Genomic DNA, 18,137 nt, shown 5'->3' with positions numbered 1-18,137 from the left:
CGAAAGAAGGGCTTGATGCCAAACTCTATCAAATGCCTTTGAAATATCAAGTGCAACAATCTTACTTTCTCCAAAACGATGTAAAGATTTGTTCCACTGCTCGGTGAGATAAACTATCAGATCACCAGTGGACCTGTTGCTACGAAAGCCGTACTGCCGGTCATTAAGAAGCTTCCGTTCCTCAAGATATTTCTTAAGTTGAAAGTTAATCAACGTTTCCATGACCTTGGAAAAAAGGGACGTAAGTGCGATCGGTCGGTAGTTTGAGGGTGAGGAAAATTCGCCTTTTTTAGGGATACGCTGGACAAATGCTGTTCTCCATCCACTCGGAAAGAGACCTGTAGAGTAGGACAGATGGAAAAGCTTACGCAGTGGTTTTGCCAGCGTGGAAGAACACCTCTTCAGAACGATGGGGGGGATACTATCCGGGCCAGCGGATTTGTGTATGTCAAGATCTTTAAGAACTCTTGCTACTGTACGAAAGAAGATTTGTCCCATGAATCCGTTTACGCGCTCAAGTACTGGCGGAGTCATGACACTATCAGGCAGTGTTGAGTTGGCAGCGAACTGCCTCGCAAGTAGGTTAGCTTTGTCAACAGAGCTAACAAATGGAGTGTCATTGAAGACGAGTGTTGGAACCGACGACGAGGTAGTGTTGCGAATATTTTTTACAAATGACCAAAAATTTTTACCACCTTTGGGACATTATAGTATTTTTTGCCTTAATTCTTGATCATGCAAAAATTTGGTTCGTCGAATATGGGCGTTGCTGGCCTTTCTAGCTTGTTTGAACTTTTTTCGGTTTTCCTCAGTGGGATTGGTTTTATAACATCGAAAGCTTGCCTCTTTAACCCTGATAACCTCTTTGCAGCTCGAATCAAACCATGCATTCTCTTTCGGTTTGATTGTTTTAACCCTATTCGGGATAAAATTTCTCATTCCGGAGAGAATTAAATTTGTTATCATATCAGCACTGGAATCAACGTCACTATCGAGGAAGCATAGCGACCAGTTAAAGTTTTTGAAGAATTCGTTGAGTCCCTCCCAGTTGGCTTTCCCGTATTGCCAGACGGTTCTTCTTGGTGCTTTTTCTTTAACTGGGTTTGATTGACACGAGAAATTCGCTGATATGACACAATGCACAGTGGGTCCCGCCATAGGTCAAAAATAAAAAAAGTAAATGTCAATTTTTTAAAATCCAATGATAAAACAACGTTCTACAATCTCCTATCGAACCAAAACCAAAAAAAATTTGACGGTTACCCTTTTTTTCATTTCTTAATAGCCATTCAAAGTCGGTATATAAAAAAAGGTACAGTTTTTTAATCGCTGCAGTTATAAGGTGTGAACTTGCGATAGTGATAGCGGGTGTTTAAAATTGTGAACAGTATTAAATTGTTATGGATATTAAACGAGAAGGTTAATACTTTCTAAAAACATAAATTATATTGTTAAAAAACATTAAGGCTAATTGTAATGGGGCTCGTTAGCGAAGCAATTTTAACCATTTTTATTTAGCTCAGTTTTCATTAAATTAGAGATTTAGTTGGTTTGCCTTCGAGTGCCCTCTACAATTTAATATCTCAAATGAAGAATACCGTCCTACCTTTCGAAATAATAGCGCCGTTTTTTCCCCTTTTTTCCCCTTTTCGAGTAATACGAGTTTAAATGACGATACAGCGAGAAAAAAAAATTACAACGTAAATCTAAAAAAATTCCTTTTTGGCACTATTATTTTTATAAAAGACTGAACTAGAGGGTAAGGGTAAAGTGCTCGACTGACAGGCAGGTCCATTTCCGGCATTAATCATTTTTTTTATATTTTCGAAAAAAAAAATTTTTTTTACCTTTTTTTATTTTTCTTGAAAATAACCAAAACTTAAAAAAACTGACTTGATGCATTTTTTTGCAATAATAAATCATATAAAATGATAATACAGGTGTTTCATTAAAAAAAAAATGGTCATTATATTTTTGACCGCACTTTGTATGGGAGGTGACCCACTGTGCAATGGTCTGATGTGCCTAGAGGCGATAATACACTAACAGTGTATTTATCAGGGTCAGAGGTAAGGAACAAGTCTAGAGTGTTTTCAGCTCGACCATTAACGTCCGATATTCGAGTCGGCTCGTCGACAAGCTGAGTTAGGTGGTTTAACTCAGCAAAGATCTCGGCATACCTTCCTTCGGATGTTGTCTGGCCAGAAAAGCGAAGCCACGAAGAATTGTGTACTTGAAATCGCCCGTAATAACGATTTCAGTGCGAGGATAAAGGGTAACAATCCTTTGAATGGAGTCGGACAGAGCATCAAGTTCGTTAGAAGTTGAATTTCTGTCCAGATTGGGGCTCCGATAAATAAAACAGGTATGAATGATGCACTTATTAACCGTGAATTTAAACCACATGAAATTAAAATATGTGTTTGTACATGGACCGTATTGTGGTTGAAGTTGGTATGCGACATCGTTTCTAATATAAACGGCGAGACCATGGTGGGAAAAGAATAATGGCACCAAGCTATACCCAAATAGATTAAATTCTGTATTTTCACCTATTTGCGTTTCACTCAGTGCCAAAACAGCTGGCCTGTTTTGTACAGTGTAAATATACACGTCACAGAAATTGGATCTTAGCCCACGAACGTTGGCATAGTCGACCCTGAATTCGTAAACCATTTCAAAACTCAAAAAACTATCTAAAACCTATTCGGACAATTACCTATAATGATTTCATTTACTAAATCCCAATTAAAACTTCACAAAAACAAATTGTCACTAGTGTTATGCCTAAGTGACAATTTGAGCTGATCCGCCCCTGTTGGCTATTCAGTAAAAAAAAATCAATAATATATCCGAGTCAGATTTATAACAACTCTGGTACTGCAAGAAGAGTTTCCACTCACAATACAACAGTTATTATAAAAAAAACTAATTGTGAAAGAAGAAAGGGGAGGGAAAAAGAAAGGATTACTCAATGTGCTCATTGGCATTTAACACATCGCGACACAATTTTTTTTTCATCATGATCACTGGTGGATGATTTGTTTTTGCTGCTTGTTGATGAGCAGTTATTGCAGTGGTGGATGTTGTTGTTGTTGATATTATTTTTTTTGTGTGTGATGATGGAGAGTGATGTGGTGGCTTAATGTTGTTTGTTGTTGTTTATTGCAGTGGTTTATTTTTTTTTTGTATTGTTTGCATGGAGGTGGTATGATCGCGCTGTACACATACACTTGTACATATGACACTTGCACTTTAATTTAATTATTTATTTATTTTTTTTTTTTTTGCACGGCGCGATTTTTGTAGGGTTTTAGTAATTTAATTTAGATGGATGGATGGGTTTTAATTTAATATTTAGTTATTTTTGTTTTGTGTTTAATTGAATAGGTAGGACACCAACATTAATAGAGACACAACGAGAAAAGCTTAATTTAACGAGACTAAACTTTCACAACGTGTGTTGCCGATGAGAGGCAGATCGGCACTGTGGAATTCAACCAGCACAAAAATTCTAATTTGGCAAAGTGTCGCCGTTCAACATTTGGTCCTTCGAGCCGGATTCCACGTGCGGAAAGAAATCTGCACATCGCTCAGCCATCCGAGCACATTTTTTGGATTCAATTAAGCGTTTTTATATTGGACGCACCATATCGCCACGATTTGCAAACTTTTTGGCAAAAAATCGTCACTTAATCGTGGTCAGCGTCATCGTGGTCGTCTTCATCATCATCGTTGTTGTGCATTGTGGCACATTTTTGGAGTCCTGGTGCTCTTTCATCATCGTCATTGTGCATTGTGGCACATTATTTGAATCCTGGTGCTTTTCTAATCGTCGTTAGAGTTGTGGCACATCTTTTTGCATCTTCGTGGGGCGTGGTGGCGCATCATTTTCAATAGTTGTGCATTGTGGCACTTCATATACATCTTTGTGGAGCGTGGTGGCTCATTATTTTCATTATTTGTGCGTTGTGGCACAATATTTAATCTAATTTAACGAAGTGGTACATCAAATCCACTATTTTTCATCATATTTGTGCATGGTGGCACATTTTTTGATCGACGGAGTTAACTGTGATTTAGCACAGTTACAGTCCCCGTTATCTTTCATCGTGTTTGTGCACTGTGGCACATTTTTTGGATCAACGAGGTAAACTGTGACTCTTCACCGTTACAGTCTCCGTTATTTTTCGTCGTGTTCGTGCATTGTGGCACATTTTTTTTTTATCGCTGAAGTGAACTGTAACTCATCATTACCGTTTCAGCTACCGCTATCATCACGCCATCATCATCACCACCCCACTCATCGTGTTTAAAGTCACCACTCATCGTTTTCGAAATCATCACTCATCATCTTCAAAGTTATTATCATCGTTTTCGAATTAATCATCATTGTCATCATCTGGAAAGTCATCATCATCATCTTCAAGATCATCAGTACCCTGTATATCATCAAATATCATAAAATTTTAATGTACAAGGTACTTTATACAATTACATACTTTAGTGCTTTTGTAGAAAACTATATTTTTGCATTATAAATATTTATATTTAATTTTTCACATATATTTTGATTCGTTTTCATTGTTTACACGTATTTGTTATCAATATCGTACAATTCACTTATTGCAAATCGTATCTATCGATTTTTTAAAATCATTTTGTTTTTGGTGAGAATCTTTTTAAACGCGGGTTAAAAATACACAGTTATTAGCGTCATAATGAGTTTGCTGGACGATTTAATTTTTGCAACCCATAAATTGGTTGAATTTTATGCGGCCTTTAAGGCAAAACCAGCCACAGCTCATTCGGTTTCGTTGCTCGAAGCATTTCAAAGCGAATTAAAAAGTTTATGGCATGACGTTAAGTTTGCCTATGCGCGATGCATACGAGGCGACGAAGATCTTAAAGATTCACTAAGCGAAGTTAAAGCAAAATATCAAAGTTCTTCTTCAACGTTCTTTCAATGTTCAAGTGACATTGCGGATTTATTGAAAGCACTTAATAATGCAAATCCTTCTAAAGTTTCTAATGATCCAGGTGTACAAAGTACTCTTTCAAACAGTGAACATTCCCACAACATAAAAGTCCCTGCCTGCGATACGCAAGATTTTCATGGCAATTATTTAGAATGGCCTTCTTTTAGGGATATGTTCACTCCTGTTTATATAAACCATTCAAAGCTTAGCGAAGTACAAAAACTTTTTCATCTACGGTCTAAAACAAAGGACGTAGCTTTTAATATCAATAATAAATTCGGTTTTACCGATAATAATTTTCAATAAGCGTGGAATGCTCTAAAGGAGCATTATGAGAATAAGCGAATTTTAGTATTAAAAATTTGCAAAGTAGTATCAACGATGAAAGTCGTACGATATCCGAACCGATGCGTGGAATGCAATCATTACCTTTCTTTGTGCAGCTCGACTCCCAGATACTACACTTAGTCTATGGGAAACGTCTTTAAGCAAACCAACCGTAATTCCTTCATGGGAAACTATGAACACTTTTTTAACAAATCGGTATCGCATACTTGAGAGTGTTTCTGAGATAAAACTTAACTCTCATAACAAAACACAAAGTACCAAACCTGTAACGTCACAAGTTACGAAATCAAAGCCACTCAGAAACTTTCATATGAAAGTCGTTCCTGCATGTCAAGTATGCAGTGAACAACATCCACTTCGCACTTGTCCAATTTTTTTGAAAATGTCTGTTGATGACAGGCATCAAACAGTGCGCAAAAATAAATTTTGTTTTAACTGTCTTGCGATAAATCATAATCTTAATCAATGCAAAAGCACTAGCACCTGCCAACGCTGTAAAGGCAGACATCATACGTTACTTCATTTTGAAAAAAAGGTTCCATCCTATAATGGTAACTCACAAAAAAGTTCGACTTCTTCATCTTCACTTCACGGTTCTTCTTCACTTCACAATTCTTCTTCACTTCACGGTTCTTCTTCACTTCATGGTTCATCTTCACATCCTAATTCATCTTCACTTCCTAGTTCAGCTTTATATTCTGATTCACCTTCATCTTTGGGCTTTCCGCCACCACAAAGTAACAATTCAACTATACAGTCCACTCAAATCACCAATCATAACGTCATGTTTTCTAAATCTTATCGCCAAGTTTTATTGGCAACAGCTTTAGTGAACCTTAACATCAATTTTCAGAATTTGATCTTAGAGCCCTAATTGATCAAGGCTCTGAAGTTTCATTTCTGTCAGAAAAATTCCAGAAGCTCATAGGTCTTCCCACTGAAAGTACTCAAGCAAATATATGTGGTATGGGTTGAACTGTTACTGCCTCCACTTCAAAACTTTGCAATTTTACTCTTAAGTCTAACTTAAACAACTTTGAAATAAAGACTCGAGCGTTAGCTTTAAAAAAACTCACTAGTAATCTTCCAGCAGTATCAATGGATCTTGATCAAACACACTTTAATTTTAACTTTCCGTTGGCAGATCCTTTCTTTTACCATAGTTCAAGTATTGATATGCTCATCGGAGCAGATCTTTATCCAGATATAGTTTTGGAAGGGGTGAAGAAAAATGTTTTAAATTCTTTGATAGCACAAAATACAGTTTTTGGTTGGGTGCTACTCGGTCCTTATGGCGATATTCCCACCATTTCAAATTTTTCAACTTTTGTCTCGTATAGTGACGAGCCTCCACCAAGTCACTGTATTGAAAGATTTTGGAAAATCGAGGAATTACCTCAGTTTTACCTACTTTCTCCATCCGACCAATATTGTGAAGATTTATATCGAAGTACAACTTTTCGCGAAGCAACTGGAAGATATATTGTTAAATTACCCTTTAAGAATCCTACGGAGGAACCGCAGTTGGGCACTTCACGTTTCAATGCAATGAAACAATATCTTCGAAACGAAAAAAGTTTAATGTCTAAGCCCACTGTTAAAACAGAATACGACAGAGTCCTATCTGAGTATATTGAATTAGGTCATATGACATCCACACCACCTTACGAGTTGTGGAACGATGGTTGTGTTCAATCTTTTTACATGCCACACCATGCTGTTTTAAAGCCCCAAAGCACCACTACAAAATTGAGGGTCGCTTTTAACGCATCTTGCTCATCCTCCAATGGCAACAGCCTAAACGATCTTTTGTATCCAGGTCCCGTTCTCCAAAGTGACATTACGTTGCTCCTTCTTAACTGGCGTTTCTATAGATACGTTTTCAACGGTGATATTGAGAAATTGTACCGCCAAATTGGTATTCATCCTGACCATGCACAATATCAACGCATTTTATTCCGTCCCAATGGGGATCAAAAGGTCGTCGATTACAATTTAAACACTGTCACCTTCGGAGTAAATTGCGCTCCATATCTCGAAATACGCACTCTTCATCAATTATCATCTGATGTTGAAACCAGTTTTCCTTTGGCTTCAAAAATCCTTAAAAAGGAGTTTTACGTGGACGATGTCCTTTCTGGCGCTCACGATATTTTATCAGCACGTAGAGCACAGACGAAACTTATAACGGCTCTGCGATCCGCCGGATTCAATTTAAGAAAGTGGGCAGCTAACGATTCTGAATTATTAAATCATATTCCCAGGGAAGATCTTTTAAACAAAGATTTCTTAACTATCGAAGATGACAGTTCAACCAAAACACTTGGTGTTCAATGGAACGCCTCCACTGATACTTTTTCCTTTTCAACCAACCCACAAAGTTTATCCGTGGTTTCTACCACCAAACGCGATGTATTATCGGCCATCTCAAGATTGTATGATCCTGCAGGCTGGCTTGCATCCGTTGTTGTAACTGCGAAGATAATTATGCAACAAATTTGGAAAGATGGAACTGAGTGGAAGCAAAATCTTAAGCCTCTCACCCATCAAAAATGGAAATCTTTTATATCCGATTTCTCGGAAATAGAAAAAATCACTATTCCTCGTTGGGTGGATTTTTCCCCTTGGAAAAAAATGCAGCTCCACGGTTTCTCGGATGCCTCCGAAAAGGCTTATGCGGCCACTGTTTATGTTCGGGTCCGTCATGATTCTTCGTTAGTTACATCTCATTTATTATGGGCCAAATCCAAAGTTGCGCCTGTTAACTATCTATCACGTATGATTCGAATACTACTCAATCAATTTGATTTTTTAAACAATATCTCTATTCATCTGTGGACTGATTCCAAAATAGTTCTTGCGTGGCTTAGCAAACCACCAAGTACTTGGAAAACGTTTGTTGCTAATCGAACTTCAGAAATTATAGCTAACGTTCCTGATGTTCAATGGAGTCATGTTCCCTCTGCTGATAATCCCGCCGATTTGGCAAGTCGTGGTATCTCCCCTGGAGAACTTAAATCAAATCAATTATGGTGGATCGGACCTAATTGGTTACAAGAACCAAAATTTAACTGGCCCTCACTTCAGCAACATGATCCTCCGGATGAATCAGTCCTTGAACTCAAATCAATTTCGAAACACGTAAATGTTGCACTGCAAAAAATCGAATTCGAAAACAAAATTTTAAACAGATTTTCTTCATGGCATAGAGCGCTCCGTGTAATGAGCTATGTATTTCGTTTTCGTGAAGCAGCTCGTAAAGTTCCAAATAGAACCGAATATCATACGATATCCCTTTCTCATGAAGAGATCAAGTCTACAAAAACAAAAATTATCCAATTATCTCAAAAACAGTATTTTGGAGGTGAATATTTTGCCCTAATTCAAGGAACAAAAGTACACTCAAAAAGTAAAATTTTATCACTTAGCCCGTTTCTTGACTCCAACCAGGTAATACGTTCTCAAGGAAGACTTGCATGCTCAACTTTATCATACAATGAAAAATTTCCCATAATTGTTCCCTATAAATCTTATTTGTCACATCTCATTTTATCTTATATTCATCAATTATCGCTACATGGTGAAATCCAATTGATGACCCGTTTGGTGCGCTCCGAGAAAGATTATATTCGAAAGTGTTAACCTTGTGTTTTATACCAAAAAATCTGTCCAGGCACAATTTATCGGTGCCTTACCGACAGAAAGAACAAAGAAAATGTCGTTTAGAAAAGGGCTACGTATGTCTCTTTGTCTGCTTTGCCACAAAGGGTATTCATTTGGAAGCAGTCAGCGATTTGTCCGCTGCTGCATTCTTGGCCGCTTTTACACGCTTTGTTTCTCGTCGTGGACTGCCGGGAACAGTTTTTTCCGATAACGGAACAAATTTTATAGGGGCATCTAAGTTGCTTATTTCAGATCTGCAGAAAGCTGTTCAAAGTTATCCTACTGACTCAGCACCCAATTTTTCAAAAATCACTTGGAAATTTATTCCTCCTAGTTCCCCACACATGGGTGGTTTGTGGGAGGCAGGGGTGAAAAGTATCAAAACTCACTTCAAAAAAAAAATAGCAGGCAACGCAAAATATACATTCGAAGAATTTTCGACCCTACTTACTCGAATCGAGGCATGCCTCAACTCTAGACCTTTAACTAGAATGTCTGATAATCCTGAATTCCATTAACTCCAGGACACTTTTTACGGGGTGGTCCTCTCCTTAGTCCCCCTGAGCCTTGTGAATCTCAAAAGAACATTTCCTTTATGCAAAGATGGAACACTCTCAAAGTAATTCATCATAAATTTAGTTTGCGTTGGAAAGAAGAGTATTTAAAAGGGCTCATGAATCGCTATAAATGGAAATATCCTCAAAGGGATATCGCAGTGAATGATCTAGTCGTTTTGAGAAATGAGCAGCTTCCACCGAATGAGTGATGGCTTGGTAGAGTCTTAAAGGCCTACCGTGGTCCCGATGATACAGTACGCGTTGCTGATGTAAAAACCCAAAAAGGGGTTGTTACTCGTTCTGTCGTCAAACTGTGTATTTTGCCTTCGGACTGATTACAAACAAAAACAAAATTAAAACACTAGACTTTGAATTTTTGTTATTCTTTATAGGTATACGTATAAAACACTGATTAATGAATTTTATCACTTAATGGAATTTTTTCCCAATGAACTGCACTAAAATATATGTTGTATAGTCTTTTTTCTTTTGCTAAGTTAAAAATAATATGTAAAAACTCAAAACATTATCTTCAAAAACAAAACAAAATTTGAATTGTTCAATTTGGATATATGAAACCTAAAATTTTTGTAATGTATAAGTTAATTTCAAATCAAAACTTTGAATTAAAACATGTAATACTATAAATTGATTTTAACTTTATTGAATGTACGAATTTGGTGGTTGTTATGATCGAATTGTGAACTTTCTTCTCTTTACAATTGCAAATAATATTGCAAGGCGGGCGGTAATGTTGAACTACGTTCTAACTAGAGTTGGGCACTTTAGTTCATTTGAGTGATCGATCACTTTAGTTCAAATCACGCTACTGAACTAGTTCATTTACATAGTTCAATTTATTTTAATCACTTGTTAGAATCAAAAAAACAAAATCAGTTTGTACAAACTGTATCCAAATTTATGTAAAATTGACGCATTCTACATAATAAAACAAATACAACCTAAAAATAACAGATACATATTTAATTTAAAAAAAAAAAATTCTTAATTTCGTTCAAATACTTGTCGAGCTTTCTGGTTCCTGACGAAAGTCTAGAAGAAGTTCGTTTTGCTAGACAAAATCATAGTAATGCAAGGACCAAGATGCTACTTGTTTTTTGTTCTTGCTCAGAAATAAGTATAAGAAGAAACGCTAATACTGGCACAAGCGACCTTGTGCCTTTTGTTTTACATCTAAATCTTAAGTAAGAGCAGAAGAACTGATTTCGCTCCACAAAGAATTGGATGCAATTTCATATGTACTTTGGTTTCTGAACCCCTATTCTTTAAACGTTTGTCGAGTTAAAAGGGCGTTGTCGGCGTATAAGACAAAAGGAGACAAGGACCAAATTTGAAAATTCCCTACACAGATGGGACTTCCTTTCTCCCAAAATATATATAAAAAAATGATAACGTAAGGTGAGCGCAAGCTGTTTTGTAACGTAATATTACTACTGCTCTAGGTTGCTGTTAAGTTTGTTGAAAAAAATCTTTTTCGCTTTTCGCGAACTAAATTGAACTAAGTAAGTGAACTAAGTTCACTAGTTCACCAAGATGAACTAGTTCATTGAACTAGTTCGTTCGCGAACTACACAAGCCTAGTTCTAACTACGTTTTAACTATTTACGCTCAACTACGTAAAAAAAGTAGCGAAAACGAAACTGCAAAGTGTAATCGTTTTAAGGACATTGTGTTTGCACCTTGCATTATTCAATTCAATTCAACCAGTTTCAAGTTCCATTCATTCAAATTACTTCATTCAATCATTCAACCACCACCAACACCAACTTCACTCAAAGCTGTCATTCTTAATTCATTATTCTTTTTCTATCATTCGAACATTCAGCATCAGGTCTCAATTTTTCTTTCTTTAAAACTATTGAAATTATAAAACTAATTAAAACTATTGGAATTATTACTTATAAACTAAAACTAAAAACTTAAAAACTAATAAAACGTGAAATATTTTACAACGAAAAAAACTGTGCAGCATTTCTTTTTTTGGAGTTGTGGAATTCAACTAGCACAAAAATTCTAATTTGGCAGTGTCGCCGTTCAACACATACCATCCAACTCCTAAACTTTCACAACTCAAAATTTCAAGAAAAGAACAAAAACTTACCATAACTGTCCTACGTCCTACACCAACCACATAACACTTCAGTAATTCAACGCAAAAATTCCTGCAAAATGCAATTTCCCTTTTAAACTTCATCAAAACATCCCCCATCAGGTTTTTCCATATAGTATTTCTACCTAAACAGCTCTAACAAAATAGACGAGTATACATTTTTTCATAATGTATTTGTAGGTATATTTATTTATTCCTATCTGTACAGAACACACTATACGAGCGTTTATGCAGTATCTACATAATATATTCAGGATGGGGTGGTCCTGAAATCATATTGATGAAATGCTGAAACATTATACTTACTTCGCCATTTTTCTTTTTAATATTTTTATTTTTAAATATGCAAAAGTTCAAAATCAAAATCTATTAGCCGTATTTATTAGATTTGCTTAAATTGGTTCTCAATGGTTGTTTAGTTAAGCTTGCTTAAATATTTAATTCGCATTTAAGCAACGTTGCTTAAATTTGGATTTATAATTGATTTCCCACAGATGATTAACTAAACGATAGTAGTGTCAAAAAATGAGGGGAAATTAACTAATCTAGTACAAAATACTACTACATTTTAGAAACATCACGTGGTTTTTGACATTTTGTAAGTATGTATTTGTAAACAAATACCTATTCATAAATTTGACTGCATTCGTTGACGATGATTTTGCTTACGTCGTCGGGTTCCTCAATAAAATACGCAGATCAAAGCCAAAAGAGGAAGTTGATTTTTACTATCCATTTTAATTCTTTTTTATTAATATTTTTCAATTCTTTAGTTTCAATTTAAAATACAAGCTCCTTTTAGGGAATAGTTTAATTTCAAAACAAAATGTAGTCTTCACATCAAAACCCTTAGATAAATTAATAGCATGATACTGAGCTCACGATCTTAATAATAATTCATATGTGGTCAAATCATTCTTAAAATGGCTCTAAGCAAGCTCTAAACGTGGTGAATGGCGTTTAAGTTAAGCTATCGTTAAGCAACGTTGCTTAAATGTGTAAATTCTTTATAAATACACATTTTGTACTTAAGACCTATTTAGAGGTGGTTTAAAGTTAAACAACCTTTAAGATTCTTTTATAAATATGGCTGTATATTTACAACTTCATAATTAGATTTTATTTATATGATCTAGACTGGGCCTTATGGTTATGGTAAATAGTTTTGAAAAAATCTTTCATATTTTCAATAATTTTAACAAAAAACGTTCCACATACGAGACAGTGACCCTCGCAAAACAAAACGAATTTCAGATTAGATCAGTTTTTAAATAACGGAATATTTACGTAGCATATATTTTTATTATGTTTTATTTCTTCTTCTCTATTCGAAAGACTCACCACATTCCTGCTATTCCACTTGATTATCCCATATTCAATTTTGTAAGGAAATTACCCTTTTTCTTATCAAACGTTTCGGCAAGATATGTATATGTGATACTCCTGTTAGAAATAATAAGAAAAGAAGTTAATAACATATTGTCCGAATAGTAGGAGAGCTGGCACCAATTTTTGGGTAGGTATTTGTGGTAAGCTGAAAACTTGTCAAATAGCTCTTCTACTCCTGCCTAACATTTTCCAAAAATGTATTTGAGGCAATGTGTAATTTATATACATATGTTGTATGGAGGATACGGGAAAAATAAGCCAGACCATTTGGTCGGGACTTTATCATCGCCAGGTCTCAGCGAAGATTTAAGAAAACGCTTACTTTGGATACCTTTACTTATATGATCATTTCTCTGTTAATACTAATGGTAGAAACTTGGGAAAGGTCTTTATTTCTAGAAGAAATGTTATTAAAAATGCGTTTAAAGAATGTTAATTTCTATTTCGGTTGGTCAGATATTAATTTTTTAAGCTATTCATTTTCTCTTACCCATGCTAATTTTTGACTTTGAGGCCAAGTTTCTTTGAAAATTGTGTAGTTTGTGTTTTATTAATTTATTCTTCTCAAAAAAATAGTAATAAACAAAACGTTCAATTTAAATATTTGTTGTAGGTAACTGCATTTTAAATTAAAATTATCATTTCATAAACAACAAAAATGCATTTTTTATTCTTAGCATTTTACGATTACTTTTTTAAAAGTTTTTTTTAGATTTTACCTGGTGGAGGTTTTCCCAAGTACATACCTACCATAAAATGTATGAGTTGTTTGGTGAAGTTGTGGCGCACGTTTTTGTTTGTTCAGGAGAAATGTGCCAAAACGCTAGAGCGTATAGGTTGGGCCAAGAGAAGAATAAAATCATATGGGAGGAGGGGGTCTATTCCCCCCGCTTAGCCAGGAGGGGAAATTTTCTAAGAACTTCACTTTATTTGGAAAAAAAATATTTAAACTCAGCAGTTATACCTACAGTAACGTGTTATACAGTTTTATAAAGCCAAAGATATTTTCTTTTATCCTGTTTTTAAACAAAGCTATTTTATTTCAAAGGAAAAATTTTGAACACATTTTTTTTTAATTTTAACTAATTTTTTCAAATTTGTATGTTCTGTTTTAAAGTGTATTTTACTTTGAAATTCTGACCACCCTGTGTTTCAGCAAACTCGTGTACTGTACTAGAAATTGACACATACAATTACCCCCTTACGTCATCTCACGTATGTATGTAGGTACCTTTTTTGTCAATTTATTTTCTATTTCGCTGGTCGTTATGTATGAAGGCATTATAAACTATCCCTTTTAGGCTGGGCACTGACTCAATAGGTTATCAATCGCAACCACTAGAATCGCTTTTCCTTCGCGTTTCTCGTCACCGAACAAATTTCCCAAAATTCGATGATGATATCCGAGTTTCGTTTAAAAAAAGGAAATTGAACTATTAAAAAAAAATAAAATGACCCATATTTGCCAGGCACCACCGCATTGATTAACCACTACGATCTATCTCTCATATTTGGCAAACCTTATATAAAATATTCCGTTTGTGATGCAGATGATATATCGAAATGAAATTAGAAATTGACAGTTGACAAGTTTTCTGGTCAAAACCCATTTGATTACTTGTATATGCATATACAGATACATATATAGACGAAGAGGAATTTATTTGCACACATTATTTGGAACTGGTAGGGTAGAGAATGTAATGTATTTTTTGATTATGTAAAATATGTAAACAGTTATAAAACATTCGTAAATTTTGTTAAAATTCCTGCAAACTATGTCAAAGAAAATGATTTATATTTTTTCTTGCAATTAATTATGTTTATAGTCGGGTCAATTTAGACTTAAAAATAGTGGTCAAATAACAAAACACCTGGAAAGCCAAATTTTGATGGAGAGCTAGGGTTCACCATTACAAACAAAGTTTTAAAAACCCCATCGAACCTATGCGTGCAACAAAAGTTATTCGGGGTCAAAGGTCAAAATTTGAGGTTTTAAAGATTTTTTTCGAAAGCGGTAAGTTGTATCAAAAAAAATACAAAAATACAAAAATCATACAATTTTCTACCTAAATGACCCATATGATTTTTCCCTTAGAGTTACCATTTGTGAGATATCGAGGTTCTAAGAATCACATTATACAACTGCGAGCAAAAAAATTAAACGAAAAAAGAGTTTTGTCAAAAACTTCAATTAAACGGTATTTTTAATTTTAATTAAATATTTTACGAAACTCACCGCGTATTTATAAGAAATATTAAATTATTTCTTCCTCCCGACGTTTCGAAGAACTTTCAAACTTCGTGGTCACGGGATTACAATGGGTTTGATGGATATTGTTAAATGTTGTTGTTTGTTCTCGATCGCGCACGCAAGTTGTACCTGTGCGTAGTTGTTGGTGCATTATCTATTGCAGTGGGTGATGACGGGTTTGGTTCTTCTTGAATAGAACTTGTGTGGTCTTGTGTACACACAACGCTCACGACGTCAGCTACTTCTATGTTAATTTTTGTTGGTTTAAGCTTGCTTATCAGTGGGTCCCATGTTGTTGATAGTTTGAAGCTAGAATCGCGGTTGAAATTCTTGTGCTTTTTTATTTCTATAGCTTCTCTTACTATCCTGGGTACATAAAACCGATCAAAACAAGATTAAATGAACACGTAAAAGCTATTCAAAACAATGCAGTCACAAAATCTGCAATATGTGAACACATTGCTTATAACGATGAACATTTTATTAGGTTTGATAAAGCCAAATCGATTGCCGCAGAAAGGTTTTATGTACCCAGGATAGTAAGAGAAGCTATAGAAATAAAAAAGCACAAGAATTTCAACCGCGATTCTAGCTTCAAACTATCAACAACATGGGACCCACTGATAAGCAAGCTTAAACCAACAAAAATGAACATAGAAGTAGCTGACGTCGTGAGCGTTGTGTGTACACAAGACCACACAAGTTCTATTCAAGAAGAACCAAACCCGTCATCACCCACTGCAATAGATAATGCACCAACAACTACGCACAGGTACAACTTGCGTGCGCGATCGAGAACAAACAACAACATTTAACAATATCCATCAAACCCATTGTAATCCCGTGACCACGAAGTTTGAAAGTTCTTCGAAACGTCGGGAGGAAGAAATAATTTAATATTTCTTATAAATACGCGGTGAGTTTCGTAAAATATTTAATTAAAATTAAAATGATTGATACCCGCGAAAATCATAATTTAAAATCTTATAAACGGTATTTTATTTGAAAAAAGGTAGAATTTGCTCCCATGACTATTATTTTTAAAAACCGCTTCGCAACGATCTTTCATGAAGTCGTAAAGTCCCTGAGATCTTTGAGGTACTATAGATCGCCAAACCTGCTCAACAACGGTCCATTACTCCTTTTATTTTAAGGTTTGGCTTTAGAAACATCTTCTTTAATATTCCTTAAAAGATTCTGGAAGGGATTGAGGTCTGAGAGACTGAGCATGACCTCAATCTTAATTTCTTGAAACCATTACCTGGCACGAGTTCTGGTTCTTTATTGTTTTTATCCGTGTTTAAAACGTGTGAGACAAATTTATTTTCTATCAAGAGGTAGTAATAGTTTTTTAAGAGGTACCACCAGATGGTTTATTTAAGGGGAAAGAAACTTTTTTCTGGAAATGCATTTCAGAATTTCAATGACGTCTGGTAGGTTGAATGCATTTTTCAACTCCCCATAAAACATAGAATGCCTTGAAATAAACCTCCCAGACTTTCGAATTCTTTATCAGGACGCTACTATTACCTACACATACATATGACCAGGGATAGGATGTTGTGGAATTTGCCTTTTTTTCTTGCTCAATCGTACGACACTATAGATTAAAAACAAACACGTTTCACGCCCCCCTCGTGCCAAATATATGTATTTTATTTTGCCTTTTCTTACGTTTTTCCCTTTTTTTGCCTTTTCTCTTGTTATTGCCTTTTTTTGCCTTTTTCTATGTTTTTTTTAGTGTCTATAAAGTAATGCCTACACACAAAACACTCAAATAAAAGCAAAAAGATAACTTATAGCCCGGGAGCCAGCGTCACTCATTTTTGAAAGATTTGATAATGGATGAATTTATTTTTTTCGGGCAGTTTTTACATTAGAAAAACATAAAATCGATGCCTGCAGGCGCACCCGTGGTGCATTAATTTACAGTTAATTTTCAAAGTTGTAAAAAAACCGAGGTCACATGTCTAACATGATAAGACTTGAAACCGGTCTAGAACGTTAGTTGGCACTGCCTTGAGAAAGAAAAACCATGCCTGCCACCTGGACAGTGGGGCGAAGTTATCCTGCCGCTGACCTAAAGTTGTAAAAAAAAACGGCAAATTGTTATATGTGATAAGGGCTGAAGTATGTTTAGATAGTTAGTTTGACATTTAAAATAGAGGAAAAATCATGCCTGCCGCTTGCGTCCCGGGGAGAAGTCGCCGGCAGGATCGAAAATAGTCGCACTGTCGCATACTGTATACAATCCAAAAATATTTTGTTTTTGGGTAGAAATCTGGGAGAGAAACAATGTTTTGATGAATTTTGTAGACCGTTTAATAAAGAACACCGAAAAAATAATATCAGCTCTAAAAGTCTTTTATAACTCCAAAGCAAAGGGGTAAAAGGGGGAAAAATACCCATTTTAATCTATTTTATCAAAACGTCTAAAAAAGTAAAAGTAGGTATATTAAAATATACCTATACTTTGCATTAATATATACCTCATAACAATTATACCAGAAAAAGGGTAAGGAGGGGGGGGGGGAATCACGTTTTGCTGTTACCTGGCATAAGATCTTTACAAAACAAATAAGTTTAAAAAAAACATTTTTGTGTGTGCTTTTAGTTTTGGTTTTAATTTTTTTCAAAACGTTATAAGATTATATTTTAGTCAAAAATGCTGGACAGCACATCTTCGCCACTTCTGAATGACTCCATTAAACATGAAATATCTTCTTCATCAGAATCTTCGCTAGTGCTGACTTGGTTGTGGGTAGATTCTTCATCATCTCCTTCGTTGTCAATTTGGATATTTGCGTCTGTTTAAA

At 35.2% G+C, this 18,137-nt stretch overlaps 1 protein-coding gene across 1 annotated transcript; it reads left to right on the top strand.

The window, feature by feature from the left end:
• The first annotated feature begins 6,425 nt into the window (after window positions 1-6,425).
• On the top strand, window positions 6,426-8,969 carry LOC129915172 (uncharacterized). The gene has a single exon (XM_055994642.1). The coding sequence runs from the start codon at window positions 6,426-6,428 to the stop codon at window positions 8,967-8,969; it is 2,544 nt and encodes an 847-aa protein (XP_055850617.1).
• Window positions 8,970-18,137: the final 9,168 nt, after the last annotated feature.

Source organism: Episyrphus balteatus, chromosome 3, assembly GCF_945859705.1.
Source record: "Episyrphus balteatus chromosome 3, idEpiBalt1.1, whole genome shotgun sequence".
Taxonomy (NCBI): Eukaryota; Metazoa; Arthropoda; class Insecta; order Diptera; family Syrphidae; genus Episyrphus; species Episyrphus balteatus.
Note: the sequence above shows the minus strand (reverse complement) of the source record. Positions and strands in the feature narration are given on the sequence as shown.